This window comes from Coregonus clupeaformis, chromosome 26 (genome assembly GCF_020615455.1).
Source record: "Coregonus clupeaformis isolate EN_2021a chromosome 26, ASM2061545v1, whole genome shotgun sequence".
Lineage (NCBI taxonomy): Eukaryota > Metazoa > Chordata > Actinopteri > Salmoniformes > Salmonidae > Coregonus > Coregonus clupeaformis.
Genome location: NC_059217.1, coordinates 31,863,111 through 31,879,065, shown reverse-complemented (window position 1 = coordinate 31,879,065; position 15,955 = coordinate 31,863,111). Strand labels below are relative to the sequence as shown.

Sequence of the window (15,955 nt, the reverse complement as noted above, 5' to 3'; positions counted from 1 at the left end):
TACCGTATTGCATGTATAGTGTCATACACAGATAAAACAGACAACGCTCTCAGAATAGAGATGTGATGACAGAACTACTGCACAGGACAAATGACAAATAAACAAATAAGGAAACAAAGAAACAGAAGGAAAGGAGGTTTAGTGTCTTCTCTCTTTGTGGCTCAAACCTCTCTTTAACTGGCCCAACAGAGGAGGACTACAATTCCCTCAGTGAAACACACGCTACTGCAAATACACACAACAAACCAATGACTCGAGGGAGCGAGGGAAAGAGAGAGTCAAATGATTCTACATTTAGTAACGAACCGAACACAGAACAGATCACCATCATTGTACCAGAACAGACCAGAGAAACACACACACACAAGCATGCATCAGATCAGCAAGAGCCCAGCCCTCACTGGCTCCAGCAAAACAAGAGACACGGACAGGAGTCCAGAAGACTATATACTGTAAACCATTTGACAAAATGGTAAAGGGAGATTTGTTCCAGTGTTCTCTCATATCTATTCGCTGTCCTCCTTTAGTTATATTAGTCAGATCTCAAATCTCATTGGCACATAAACTACAGCACTGTATTTCTTCTCCTGACCAATCCCTGGCAAGCTCCTGTTTGTATGTCAGTCCTCTCCTCTACACACAGGAGTGTACACACACAAAGAAACAGTCCGCTTGCCATTCAGTTTCTGCAAACAAAACAGCCAACAAGCTAGAAACAACGTTTGTGTTTTTAAGGCACCTGGAGAAAGGTTTGGTACAGATACACTTCCTCCTCCTCCGTCAGTTGCTAACTAATCCACAGAACAATATTGCCAGTCAGTTAGCCTCCTCTCTCTATGACCTCTCATCGCCTAAAATCTCTTCAGTCAGTATAGAATTCTCAAACATCAGCAGTGCTTTAATACTCAATATTCAGTACCACACACATCTCTTTAAAATAAATAACAATCTGATATCTAAATAATAACAATCCTCTTTAACTTCATTTCAATCAACAGCTACTCCACTACTCAAAGTGATAGTAATAGAAATATATGTGATACATATGGATAACAAAATCTGTGTCGTTACAAAAACCATATAAAACCATATATAAAATGCTCAGTGTTTGTGCTACAGTGATGGCTATTCTGGAGCTGATTGGAGGTTGTGTAGTCTGGGAGGCGTCGCCTGTCTATAAACAAACAGTCTATTGCCGCATTCACATGCTAGTCAGAAGTAGGAAACTCTGAAATGTCCGACTTGCTAACCGGTTGAACACTGCACGTGCATAACTACAACTAGTTCGCAAGCTAGAAATGTCAGTTTCCTAGTTCCGACTAGCACGTGAACGCGGCATATGGGAACTACAGTAGATTTGACTTAACGTGACCTTGCCTCAGCAAGTGAGACCTAACCTCTAACCTTTCCCACGGCCAGACTGGCTGCCTCTAGACCAGGGATGGGCAACTAGTGGCCCGCGGGCCGCATGGCCCCTTTTGTAGGCCTGCAGATCAATCCCCCCCCCCTCTCCACATTTTATTTTTTACCCAGTCTGGGTCTCAACTTCCAGTAAATTAACTCTAAAACTTCACATTTTCCTCCACTGTCAAGAGGAGGGACCACTAAAATGTTTTTAAATCGCTTAATTTTACTTAGGGCCCCCAAAACGCTGACTGCATGTGTGTGTATGGATGTGGGTAAGCAGAACCGTGAGCCACCGCAACCCCTAATGATGAGTTCAGATTTTTTGTGGCCCCTACCCCCATCAAAGTTGCCCACCCCTGCTCTAGACAGACAGGAAGCCTAACCAGAGATCTAGGACCTTGCACAGCTCAAACCTACAACACCAGGAGGTAACAACTCTCCCTAAAAACTGACCTTAGATCTGTGGTTAGAGGCATGTCTGCCCTGCAGTGGTCAGTGTTCTGCAGTACTTTGAGAATTAGGTCAGGATCGCACCGATATAAAACTGTCTAAATAGGCTCAGTGCAGGGTTCTGTTTCAGAGGTTATGCAGGTAGGACCTGGAGTTTTCCTGACTATATGACATTGACCAGGAAACACTCCAGGCCCCTAGTTATCCAGCGGGGTTAACCCTCTCTAGCGGGCCAGTGTGGTGATGAGACTGGCACACATCTCAAAGAAGTCCATGGTGTGGCTGCCCTGGCGCGGGGTGGGGGTGGAGGTGAGGAGGGCAGCGCTGGAGCACAGCGACCCAGGCAGAGAGGAGCTGAGCTTGGGGAGATCCACGGCAGGACAGGCTGAGTCCACACTGAGTCTGGGTCTGTGGAGCCCTGCAGTGGAGCCTGACCTCTGGGGGGTGGAAGAGCCCGACTTAAACCCTACTGCGTCCATGATGTCATCTGGGGGAGGAGAGATTAGTGTTTGTTTTTGTCATTACTCATCTTCTGCAGTCAGTAATACATTGTAAAAAGAGGAAACTCTAAATTCTGTTTTCAGAATTAACCAGATATCAAAAGTCAGTTTGCTATTATAAATATGTTGTGTAGCAGGCGTACCGTCGATGCTTTTGAAGTCCAGCAGGTAGGATCTGTTGTCTACTTGGTACAGCTGGAGACTCATCTTCACCAGGTTGCCTGTTACTGGGTTCTTCCTCCGAACACGCAGGTGGTACGGGTTCACCACCTAAACATAACATAACACACACACACAAAAGGTGCAATATGCAGAAATCGTTCCGCCATTTTCTGGTTGCTAAAATTCTAATAGTTCACCTAATTTCTGTTTATATTACAAAACAAACAATGTATAGTGTACAGAATCATTGTACCATCTAAACCGCTGTGAAATATATTTTCAATAACCAAGACTATTGTATTTTCAGCTTTTTGAAGACTGTGTACAAAACTGAAAGTATAAAAGGCAAAAAAAACGAAATTTAAGAACGGGAAGCATAGAAATAGCGCACATAGAACAGATATACCGCTTCTTAGACTTTCTTTCAATGAGAATGACAGATCTATAATTTTTATGTGAATTTGGTCGGGTCACCTAGAATATTACATACTGCAGCTTTAACATGTATACACACACCTTAACATGTACAGTGAGATATTAGAAATTCTCATTTTCGAAAGAAAAGCAATTTTTTTGTCCATTAAAATAACATCAAATGTATCAGAAATACGGTATAGACACTGTTAATGTTGTAAATGGCTATTGTAGCTGGAATCAGCTGATTTTTAATGGAATATCTACATAGGCCCATTATAAGCAACCATCAGTCCTGTGTTCCAATGGCACGTTGTGTTTGCTAATCCAAGTTTATCATTTTAAAAAGGCTAATTGATCATTAGAAAACCCTTTTGCAATTATGTTAGCACAGCTGAAAACTGTTGTGCTGATTAAAGAAGCAATAAAAAAACTGGCCTTCAGTCTATTCTTGTTCTGAGAAATGAAGGCTATTCCATGCATGAAATTGCCAAGAAAATGAAGATCTCGTACAAGCTGTGTACTACTCCCTTCACAGAACAGCGCAAACTGGCTCTAACCAGAATAGAAAGAGGAGTGGGAGGCCCCGGTGCACAAGTGAGCAAGAGGACAAATACATTAGAGTGTCTAGTTTGAGAAACAGACGCCTCACAGGTCCTCAACTGGCAGCTTAATTAAATAGTACCCACAAAACACCAGTCTCAACGTCAACAGTGAAGAGTTGACTCCGGGATGCTGACCTTCTAGGCAGAGTTGCAAAGAAAAAGCCATATCTCAGACTGCCCATCTTTTAAATGTATTGGCCAGTCTGAGATATGGCTTTTTCTTTGCAACTCTGCCTAGAAGGTCAGCATCCCAGAGTCGCCTCTTCAATGTTGACGTTGAGACTGGTGTTTTGTGGGTACTATTTAATGAAGCTGCCAGTTGAGGACCTGTGAGGCGTCTGTTTCTGATCAATTTGATGTTATTTTAAAAAATGGACAAAAAAATTGCTTTTCTTTCGAAAACAAGGACATTTCTAAGTGACCCCAAACTTTTGAACAGTAGTGTATGTATGTATGTATGTATGTATGTATGTATGTATAGTTGAAGTCGGAAGTTTACATACACCTTAGCCAAATACATTTAAACTCAGTTTTTCACGATTCCTGACATTTAATCCTAGTAAAAAAAGTATTTAGGTCAGTTAGGATCACCACTTTATTTTAAGAATGTGAAATGTCAGAATAATAGTAGAGAGAATGATTTATTTCAGCTTTTATTTCTTTCATCACATTCCCAGTGGGTCAGAAGTTTACATACACTCAATTAGTATTTGGTAGCATTGCCTTTAAATTGTTTAACTTGGGTCAAAAGTTTTGGGTAGCCTTCCACAAGCTGCCCACAATAAATTGGGTGAATTTTGGCCCATTCCTCCTGACAGAGCTGGTGTAACTGAGTCAGGTTTGTAGGCCCCTTGCTCGCACACGCTTTTTCAGTTCTGCCCACACATTTTCTATAGGATTGAGGTCAGGGCTTTGTGATGGCCACTCCAATACCTTGACTTTGTTGTTCTTAAACCATTTTGCCACAACTTTGGAAGTATGCTTGGGGTTGTTGTCCATTTGGAAGACCAATTTGCGACCAAGCTTTAACTTCCTGACGGATGTCTTGAGATGTTGCTTCAATATATCCACATAATTTCCTTCCTCATGATACCATCTATTTTGTGAAGTGCACCAGTCCCTCCTGCAGTAAAGCACCCCCACAGCATGATGCTGCCACCCCCATGCTTCACGGTTGGGATGGTGTTCTTCGGCTTGCAAGGTCCCCCCTTTTTCCTCCAAACATAACGATGGTTGTTATGGCCAAACAGTTCTATTATTGTTTCATCAGACCAGAGGACATTTCTCCAAAAAGTATGATCTTTGTCCCCATGTGCAGTTGCAAACCGTACTCTGGCTTTTTTATGGCGGTTTTGGAGCAGTGGCTTCTTCTTTGCTGAGCGGCCTTTCAGGATATGTCAATATAGGACTCGTTTTACTGTGGATATACAGTGGGGAGAACAAGTATTTGATAACCTGCAAAATCGGCAGTGTTTCCTGCTTACAAAGCATGTAGAGGTCTGTAATTTTTTATCATAGGTACACTTCAACTGTGAGAGACGGAATCTAAAACAAAAATCCAGAAAATCACATTGTATGATTTTTAAGTAATTAATTTGCATTTTATTGCATGACATAAGTATTTGATACATCAGAAAAGCAGAACTTAATATTTGGTACAGAAACCTTTGTTTGCAATTACAGAGATCATACGTTTCCTGTAGGTCTTGACCAGGTTTGCACACACTGCAGCAGGGATTTTGGCCCACTCCTCCATACAGACCTTCTCCAGATCCTTCAGGTTTCGGGGCTGTCGCTGGGCAATACGGACTTTCAGCTCCCTCCAAAGATGTTCTATTGGGTTCAGGTCTGAAGACTGTCTAGGCCACTCCAGGACCTTGAGATGCTTCTTACGGAGCCACTCCTTAGTTGCACTGGCTGTGTGTTTCGGGTCGTTGTCATGCTGGAAGACCCAGACATGACCCATCTTCAATGCTCTTACTGAGGGAAGGAGGTTGTTGGCCAAGATCTCGCGATACATGGCCCCATCCATCCTCCCCTCAATACGGTATCCCCTTTGCAGAAAAGCATCCCCAAAGCATTTTATTGCATGACATAAGTATTTGATCACCTACCAACCAGTAAGAACTATCTCCTGAGTGGCGCAGTGGTCTAAGGCACTGCATCGCAGTGCTAACTGTGCCACTAGAGATCCTGGTTCGAAACCAGGCTCTGTCGCAGCCGGCCGCGACCGGGAGACTCATGGGCGGCGCACAATTGGCCCAGCGTCGTCCAGGGTAGGGGAGGGAATGGCCGGCAGGGATGTAGCTCAGTTGATAGAGCATGGCGTTTGTAACGCCAGGGTTGTGGGTTCGATTCCCACGGGGGGCCAGTATAAAAAAAATATATGTATTCACTAACTGTAAGTCGCTCTGGATAAGAGCGTCTGCTAAATGAATAAAAATGTAAGAATTCCAGCTCTCACAGACCTGTTAGTTTTTCTTTAAGAAGCCCTCCTGTTCTCCACTCATTACCTGCATTAACTGCACCTGTTTGAACTCGTTACCTGTATAAAAGACACCTGTCCACACACTCAATCAAACAGACTCCAACCTCTCCACAATGGCCAAGACCAGAGAGCTGTGTAAGGACATCAGGGATAAAATTGTAGACTTGCACAAGGCTGGGATGGGCTACAGGACAATAGGCAAGCAGCTTGGTGAGAAGGCAACAACTGTTGGCGCAATTATTAGAAAATGGAAGAAGTTCAAGATGACGGTCAATCACCCTCGGTCTGGGGCTCCATGCAAGATCTCACCTCGTGGGGCATCAATGATCATGAGGAAGGTGAGGGATCAGCCCAGAACTACACGGCAGGACCTGGTCAATGACCTGAAGAGAGCTGGGACCACAGTCTCAAAGAAAACCATTAGTAACACACTATGCCTTCATGGATTAAAATCCTGCAGCGCACGCAAGGTCCCCCTGCTCAAGCCAGCGCATGTCCAGGCCCGTCTGAAGTTTGCCAATGACCATCTGGATGATCCAGAGGAGGAATGGGAGAAGGTCATGTGGTCTGATGAGACAAAAATAGAGCTTTTTGGTCTAAACTCCACACGCCGTGTTTGGAGGAAGAAGAAGGATGAGTACAACCCCAAGAACACCATCCCAACCGTGAAGCATGGAGGTGCAAACATCATTCTTTGGGGATGCTTTTCTGCAAAGGGGACACCGTATTGAGGGGAGGATGGATGGGGCCATGTATCGCGAGATCTTGGCCAACAACCTCCTTCCCTCAGTAAGAGCATTGAAGATGGGTCGTGTCTGGGTCTTCCAGCATGACAACGACCCGAAACACACAGCCAGTGCAACTAAGGAGTGGCTCCGTAAGAAGCATCTCAAGGTCCTGGAGTGGCCTAGACAGTCTTCAGACCTGAACCCAATAGAACATCTTTGGAGGGAGCTGAAAGTCCGTATTGCCCAGCGACAGCCCCGAAACCTGAAGGATCTGGAGAAGGTCTGTATGGAGGAGTGGGCCAAAATCCCTGCTGCAGTGTGTGCAAACCTGGTCAAGACCTACAGGAAACGTATGATCTCTGTAATTGCAAACAAAGGTTTCTGTACCAAATATTAAGTTCTGCTTTTCTGATGTATCAAATACTTATGTCATGCAATAAAATGCAAATTAATTACTTTAAAATCATACAATGTGATTTTCTGGATTTTTGTTTTAGATTCCGTCTCTCACAGTTGAAGTGTACCTATGATAAAAATTACAGACCTCTACATGCTTTGTAAGCAGGAAAACCTGCAAAATCGGCAGTGTATCAAATACTTGTTCTCCCCAATGTAGATACTTTTGTACCTGTTTCCTCAACATCTTCATAAGGTCCTTTGCTGTTGTTCTGGGATTGATTTGCACTTTTCGCACCAAAGTACATTCATCTCTAGGAGACAGAATGCGTCTCCTTCCTGAGCGGTATGACGGCTGCGTGGTCCCATGGTGTTTAGACTTGCGTACTATTGTTTGTACAGCTGAATGTGGTACCTTCAGGCGTTTGGAAATTGGTCCCAAGGATGAACCAGACTTGTGGAGGTCTAAAATTCTTTTTCTGGGGTCTTGGCTGATTTCTTTTGATTTTCCCATTATGTCAAGCAAAGAGGCACTGAGTTTGAAGGTAGGCCTTGAAATACAATTAGCCTATCAGAAGCTTCTAAAGCCATGCACAAAGTAGATGTCCTAACCGACTTGCCAAAACTATAGTTTGTTAACAAGACATTTGTGGAGTGGTTGAAAAACGAGTTTTAATGACTCCAACCTAAGTGTATGTAAACTTCCGACTTCAACTGTATGTATGTATGTATGTATGTATGTATGTATGTATGTATGTATAAAAATAAAACACACACACACACACACAGTGCATTCGGGATAAGAGCGTCTGCTAAATGACTAAAATGTAAATGTAATGAAAGTATTCAGACCCCTTGACTTTTTCCACATTTTGATACGTTACAGCCTTATTCTTAAATGTATTAAATATATTTTCTCCCTCATCAATCTACACACAATACCCGATAATGACAAAGCAAAAACAGGTTTTTTGAAATTTTTGCAAATGTATTACAAATAAGAAAAACTGATATTACATTTACATAAGTATTCAGACCCTTTACTCAGTACTTTGTTGAAGCATCTTTGGCAGCAATTACAGCCTCAAGTCTTCTTGGGTATGACGCTACAAGCTTGGCACACCTGTATTTGGGGAGTTTCTCCCATTCTTCTCTGCAGATCCTCTCAAGCTCTGTCAGATTGGATGGGGTGCGTCGCTGTACAGCTATTTTCAGGTCTCTCCAGAGATGTTCGATCGGGTTGAAGTCCGGGCTCTGGCTGGGCCACTCAAGGACATTGAGACTTGTCCCGAAGCCACTCCTACGTTGTCTTGGTTGTGTGCTTAGGGTCGTTGTCCTGTTGGAAGGTGAACCTTCGCCCCAGTCTGAGGTCCTGAGCGCTCTGGAGCAGGTTTTCATCAAGGATCTCTCTGTACTTTGCTCCATTCAACTTTCCCCTCGATCCTTACTAGTCTCCCAGTCCCTGCTGCTGAAAAACATCCCCAGAGCATGATACTGCCACCACCATGCTTCATCGTAGGGATGGTATTGGCCAGGTGATGAGCGGTGCCTGGTTTCCTCCAGACTTGACGCTTGGCATTCAGGCCAAAGAGTTCAATCTTGGTTTCATCAGAGCAGAGAATCTTGTTTCTCATGGTCAGAGTCCTTTAGGTGCCTTTTGGCAAACTCCAAGCGGGCGGTCATGTGCCTTTTACTGAGGAGTGGCTTCCGTCTGGCCACTCTACCATAAAGGCCTGATTGGTGGAGTGCTGCAGAGATGGTTGTCCTTCTGGAAGGTTCTCGCATCTCCACAGAGGAACTCTGGAGCTCTGTCAGAGTGACCATTGGGTTCTTGGTCACCTCCCTGACCAAGGCCCTTCTCCCCTGATTGCTCAGTTTGGCTGGGCTGCCAGCTCTAGGAAGAGTCTTGGTGGTTCCAAACTTCTTCCATTTAAGAATGATGGAGGCCACGGTGTTCTTGGGGACCTTCAATACTGCAGAAATATTTTGATACCCTTCCCCAGATCTGTGCTTCGACACAATCCTGTCTCGGAGCTCCACGGACAACCTTCGACCTCATGGCTTGGTTTTTGCTCTGACATGCACTGTCAACTGTGGGACCTTATATAGACAGGTGTGTGCCTTTCCTAATCATGTCCAATCAATTGAATTTACCACAGGTGGACTCAATGGAAACAGGATGCACCTGAACTCAATTTCGAGTGTCATAGCAAAGGGTGTAAATACTTATGTAAATAAGGTATCTTTTTTATTTTATATTATACATTTCCATTATGGGGTATTGTGTGTAGATTGATGATAATTTTTCTTTATTTAATCAATTTTAGAATAAAGCTGTAACGTAACAAGATGTGGAAAAAGTCAAGGCGTCTGAATACACTATCACACACAGCCTCACCTTCCAGTCATACTGTAGCTGTCTCATAGCCCTGTAGACCTCAGCCATGATGTCATAGGGTCTGCTCTGACTCCTGATGCCCAGATGCCACTTGGCTTTCTTCACTGCCAAGGGTTTGGCTCTGGTGGTGTTCAGGGCATCCAGCGGGCAGCGAGCCTGCAGACAGAGAGCGAGGAGAGAATATTTATTATCCCTAACAAGCAGTCATAAATACATGAGGACAAGAAGACTTCATGCAAAACTATACTGCCAATGTTGCATTTGCAACACTGGTATCATGGAAGAAGCACGTTATCAAGTGTTTACACTTCAGAGATATTGTATCTGATTTCTGTAAACATAATACATAGAATAGAACCAGGTAGAGATCCTTGCCTTGGGGCTGTCTACCAGCAGGGGGGGCATCCTCTCTGGGTGTGGTTTGACCCCGGGGGGCAGTGGCATGCCATCCTCCATGAAGGAGCTCTGGGGAGGGCTGGAGGCCAGGTAGAACTCACTGGCCTGGGTCATGATGCGTCGGTTATCTATGATCAGATGGTACGCTACCGCTAGCTGGTCCTGGAAAGAGACGGAAGGAGAGAGTAAGAGAGATCGTGAGAGAAGAGAGAGAGAGGGTAAGTGTGTTTGTCTACGTACTGTATGACTAAGCGTGTGTGTGTGTGTGTGTGTGTGTGTGTGCACATGCCTGTGTTGCGTGCATACCTGGGGGTCTCCACTGTACAGGCTGGACATCACCTCAGACTCGGTGCTCTCAAACTTGTCACACACCTCTCTGACGGCCTCCTCGTCCAGAACGGTGGAGTCATAGGAAGGGTCCTCAGGAAACAGGTAGCCTGGCAGGTCCTGCTTAAACCACTCATGTTCCCTACACATACACACACACGTGTGAACGCACGCACGCACACACACTCAAAGTAACAGTTACTATCCATGATTCTTCTATTCTTTTGCTCTGGACCAACCTTCAACCACCACAAACAAGCTTTAGACTAGGTTTGCCAGTTCTATTAATCACATTAAAAACATGAGCATCATCATCAGTAGGGAAGTTTAGAGGTCAGGGGTTACCTAATGTCTTTAATGGTAGCTCTCTTCAGCGGGTCAACCTGCAGCATGAGCAGCAGCAGGGAAGCGACGGGGCGAGTGAGGTATTCTGGCATATAGAACACGCCCCCTCTGATCTTCTTAAACAGTGTGGGAACGTGTTCGTCATCAAAGGGTAGAGTCCCACACAGCAACGCATATAGGATCACCCCACAGCTCCATATATCCACCTCAGGACCAGCATATAACCTGTACACAAAGCAAATAATACACGATCACACCACAACATGCCGCCTACAGTATCAACCTTAGGATCTGCATACAGCCTAAACACGCACACACACCTTCCGGAGATGACTTCAGGAGCAGCGTAGTTGGGAGATCCACAGCTGGTCCTCAGGAACTCCCCGTCTGACATCATGTTTGACAACCCTGTTGACCAGAGCAAATCATTTTTAAAACATTATCTTCAAATTCCAACCTTAACTAACCTTATCACTGTCCAAACAAACACAAGTTACTATATTCTATCTTCCCTCTCCCCACCTCTCTCTCTCTCCCTCCCTCACCCACCCACTCTCCCTCCCTCCCTCACCCACTCTGCCTCCCTCCCTCACCCACTCTGCCTCCCTCCCTCACCCACTCTGCCTCCCTCCCTCACCCACTCTCGCTCCCTCTCTCGCTCCCTCTGTCTCTCTCGCTCCCTCTGTCTCTCACTCTCTCTGTCTCTCACTCTCTCCTCACTCTGTCTCCTGCTGTCTCTCTCCCAGTCTCCCGCTGTCTCTCTCTAATCAGGTGACACAGTGTCTGACAAGGCTCCCTCAAGTGGATATCCGATAGACAGCCCCCCCCATACACATCCGGCCAAACCCCTTGTCAGTGTCCAGTAAAAGGTGTCGGTATATTCTAAAAGAGAAGTGGTTTGGTTTGACTTTTGCTACTGCTGATATAGTGGTTATGGCTGTGTGGACAACTCAATTTGTTATTTCTCTGCATGCGTGTGTGTGTGTGTGTGTGCTCTATCGTGCATGTGTGTGTAGTGTACCAAAGTCAGCTATTTTGGCGTTCTTGGAATGGTCCAGCAGGACATTCTCAGGTTTGAGGTCTCTGTGCACCACCATGTGTCTGTGGCAGTAGTCTACCCCTGAGATGATCTGCTGGAACAACCGACGAGCCTCTTTGTCTTCTACCTACACACACACAATACGAGGTACAGATTAAGAGGTTAGGAGATTATTATTTTCTAATGTGACTACATGCTTTCACTATGAAAAATGTCACCATAAAATGGCCTGTGTCTATATTAATCAATCAATCAACCAGATAGTCAGTCAGCCATTCAGTCAGTAAGTCAGTCAGAGACAGATAGCCATTCAGACAGTCAGTCTTTCAGTCAGTCAGCCTTTCAGTCAGAGACAGACAAACTGACAGTCAGAGGTATGTCTCACCCGTCCATGTTTGCAGATGTAGTCAAACAGCTCTCCTCCTGATACATACTCCATCACCATGAAGAAGTCTGTAGGAGTACTGATCACCTGGTACCTACACACACACACACACACACACCTTACAGAAGCCAACACGTCTGCCATAGCTCACAATGTCAATGTGGCCTAAACCTAAAAATAACACGGAGAGAGAGATAGAGAGAGCGAGACAGAGCGAGCGAGCGAGAGACTAGAAACCTGAGAAGGGATTTACCCAAGCAGGAATTATAAACTTCTATCTTCTTAACTAGAGATTTCTTCTAACCGGAATTGGTGTGTGTGGGAGAGAGAGAGGGGGTACTCCTTAGGCCCGAAGTAAACAAACACTGAGTGCATGTGTGTGCGGGTATATGTGTGGGGGAGAGAGGGGGTACTCCTTAGGCCCGTAGTAAACAAACACAGTCTGTGTTTGTGTGTGTTATCCTCACAGTTTGATGATGTGAGGGTGTCTGAAGAGTTTGAGGTTCTGTATCTCTCGTTTGATCTTGCCCACCACGTCCAGACTCCTGATCTTCTGTCTGTTCAGGATCTTCACTGCCACCTTATGACCTGTCAACTGGTGCTCTCCAACTACAACACACACACACACACGAACCAACTGGAATATCCATAATTTGTCCCAATATATATATATATATACTTATTGTGTTCAACTGCTACAATGTAGGCTATAAGGCACAATTTGTGCTGATGGGTCAAATATTAAAAATGGTTTAGTCTTTTCCTCTGTTGCCAAGGTGACACAAACCACACTGTGGTAGGAGATAGGGGAATGTGTGATGTGTATGCTACTCTCAGCTAAACATTAATTACCTGATAAAAGAACAGAACCCTAGCTGTTTCACAGTAGTCAACTAGCTATATCTATCTATTCACAACAGTAAGTAACGTACATAAACTGGTAAACAGGGAAAACACAACACACAAATTACAGTAAGCCTAAAGCCATACACACAGATTACAGGCTGAATAAATCAAGTGCGTCTGTCAGATAGTTTCAAAATCGTATCAAGTCGGTCTGTACTCTGTCGCCACATGGTTAGTCAGTCTAACAATTCAGCAACATTGTCTGTCTGCTACAATGTAGCAACCCTGTTTTTGTTGGCTACTTGCTGGTTACACACTCACACTCATGTCTCAAATCAAACACACCTCCTGCAGTGCAGGGGGTGAGAGGAGGAGTAGGGTGGTCTGAATTCTACAAGGTCACGTTGAGACTGCTAGAAAATAGGAAACTTGACGAGGCGTTTTAGATTCTCATTCTGTCCATGCCTTGGTATGGTTTACATGATTGAGGAACACTGGTGATGATGAGCACTATTAAGCTATAACGTTACGGTTTATTTTCATTTTAAAATGTCCTTTCCATAGCCATATAAGGCAAGTTTAAAGGTCAACTGTCACTAGCAAAGTCAACCTCCGACATTCACTGGTGGTCAGGCGATACAATTGTGTGACTTGTTTGTTTTTACACCATCATTGTTGTCGAAGTTAATTATGCATACATAGCCTATCATTACTGATAAGAATGAGTGGACAGGCTAGCTAGATTTGTTGCTGGAAGAATTCACCTTTCAACAAATCCAAACCACATTCTCTACATATCAACGGAGACAACGTTAATCTAGCTACGCAGCCACAACTACGCACTTTGCGTAGCTATCTAAATAGCCCGCCGCTGACTTGTGTTCGAAAACAGTCTATGATTATTTATTTTTTACAATCAATACCAACAAATGTCCCACGACATGACTGTTGACAAGCTCGCGACTTAACTCTTTACTTTGCCGAAGGTGCCGACGCCCAGAGTGTCTCCTAGGAGGTAATGTCCGATCTTCACTCGGCCGCCTTCATGTTTCTGCTGTCGTTCTGCCATCTTTACCGTTCAGAACGTTAAACCGCTCCGGTAGGCTCGCGCTGGCTGCGGGGCCGCCGTACACTAGACCTGTGCGTTCAGTTCGCTTGAACGTTTGCTACGTTGCGGAACGGTTTGTACTGAACGACACGTTTCCCCAAAACGTTCTTGAACAGACTGAGGTACATTTGCTCCCGTTTGGTGGGTGTGGCTTGAAGCAATGAGTGACGTCCTTAAAGGGCACTGGCCATGCTGACAGCGTTCCTCAACATCTCCCCGTTTTTTAACTGGTCATTCAGTACAGCACCGTTTCCATTGAATTGAACGTCCCAGATAGATAAACACGTATTGAACGCAGCCCTGGGTTTCCCAAACTTGGTCCTGGGGCCCCCCCTTGCAAAAAAAGATTGCAGTTTTGAAACTGCAGTAACAGTGCAGTAACTGCAGTAGACTGTGGTATTTTGGAGGCAATCATTGCAGAATAACTGCAGTGTACTGCAGTTGAACTGCAGTTATACTGCACTGTAACTGCAGTTATACTGCACTCTCACTGCAATCTTTTTTTGTAAGGGCCCCCTGGGTGCAAGTTTTGGTTTTTGCCCTAGCACTACACAGCTGATTCAAATAACCAACTCATCATCAAGCTTTGATTATTTGAGTCAGCTGTGTAGTGCTAGGGCAAAAACCAAAACGTGCAACACACTCATCAATCACCTCAGCGATTACAGTATGTTCAGTAGGCTAAACTATGCCTGTAGGCTTAAAAATATATATTGGGTCAGAAATCTATTACAGAACAGGTCATTGATTCTAGGCCTAATATAGGCAAATTAATGTGACCTGTTATTACAGATAATGGCCTATATACTACACAACTACAGTATTATTAGTGCCCTGGATGTCTCTCTTCCTCCCGGGGAAGGACTGCCCGTTCCATGATCTCGCCATCACGGTTGACAACTCCGTTGTGTCCTCCTCCCAGAGTGCGAAGAGCCTTGGCGTGACCCTGGACAACACCCTGTCGTTCTCCGCTAACATCAAGGCGGTGACCCGCTCCTGCAGGTTCATGCTCTACAACATTCGGAGAGTACGACCCTGCCTTACACAGGAAGCGGCACAGGTCCTAATCCAGGCACTTGTCATCTCCCGTCTGGATTACTGCAACTCACTGTTGGCTGGCCTCCCTGCCTGTGCTATTAAACCCCTACAACTCATCCAGAATGACGCAGCCCGTCTGGTGTTCAACCTTCCCAAGTTCTCTCACGTCACCCCCCTCCTCCGCACACTCCACTGGCTTCCAGTTGAAGCTCGCATCCGTTACAAGACCATGGTGCTTGCCTATGGAGCAGTGAGGGGAACGGCACCTCTGTACCTTCGGGCTCTGATCAGTCCCTACACCCAAACGAGAGCATTGCGTTCATCCACCTCTGGCCTGCTGGCTCCCCTTCCTCTGCGGAAGCATAGTTCCCGCTCAGCCCAGTCAAAACTGTTCGCTGCTCTGGCACCCCAATGGTGGAACAAGCTCCCTCACGACGCCAGGACAGCGGAGTCACTCACCACCTTCCGGAGACATTTGAAACCCCACCTCTTTAAGGAACACCTGGGATAGGATAAAGTAATCCTTCTACCCCCCCCCACCAAAAATTGTAAAGTGGTTATCCCACTGGCTATAGGGTGAATGCACCAATTTGTGAGTCGCTCTGGATAAGAGCGTCTGCTAAATGACGTAAATGTGCTCTTGAGCAAGGCACTTAACCCTAATTGCTCCTGTAAGTCGCTCTGGATAAGAGCGTCTGCTAAATGACTAAAATGTAAATGTAAATGTCTCACATAGGTGAGAGACACAATCCCAAACACTACTGCTGTTTTTCATTCTTCTTCCCCTCTAATCAGGGACTGATTCAGACCTGGGGCACCGGTGAGTGGACTCTCTGGCCAATCAATTAACTCAGGGAGAAAATTAAAAAATCAGTACTCTGTCCAGATTGGAGAAAAGTGGTTGTTTCTGAACCGAGGACTGC

The 15,955-nt window shown here is 45.1% G+C and overlaps 1 protein-coding gene across 1 annotated transcript; it reads right to left on the bottom strand.

Annotated features, from left to right (window-relative positions):
• prkaa2 (protein kinase, AMP-activated, alpha 2 catalytic subunit) lies at window positions 1-14,111 on the bottom strand. The gene is made up of 11 exons (XM_041848853.2): window positions 13,856-14,111; window positions 12,508-12,649; window positions 12,041-12,134; window positions 11,638-11,782; window positions 10,937-11,024; window positions 10,617-10,841; window positions 10,251-10,413; window positions 9,924-10,106; window positions 9,549-9,704; window positions 2,501-2,627; window positions 1-2,344 (listed from the first exon to the last, which is right to left on the bottom strand). Exons 1-11 carry the CDS (start codon window positions 13,953-13,955, stop codon window positions 2,082-2,084), a joined length of 1,686 nt encoding a protein of 561 aa, XP_041704787.1. The 5' UTR covers window positions 13,956-14,111; the 3' UTR covers window positions 1-2,081.
• Window positions 14,112-15,955: the final 1,844 nt, after the last annotated feature.

Bases quoted from the DNA above. Each gene is read 5' to 3' on its own strand.
- prkaa2 (XM_041848853.2), bottom strand. From the start codon at position 13,955: ATGGCAGAACGACAGCAGAAACATGAAGGCGGCCGAGTGAAGATCGGA. The intron at 11,025-11,637 runs GTACACTACACA...TCTGGTCAACAG, and splicing joins CGCCAAAATAGCTGACTTTG to GGTTGTCAAACATGATGTCA. The intron at 10,842-10,936 runs GTGTGTGTGCGT...CTTTGTGTACAG, and splicing joins CCTGAAGTCATCTCCGGAAG to GTTATATGCTGGTCCTGAGG.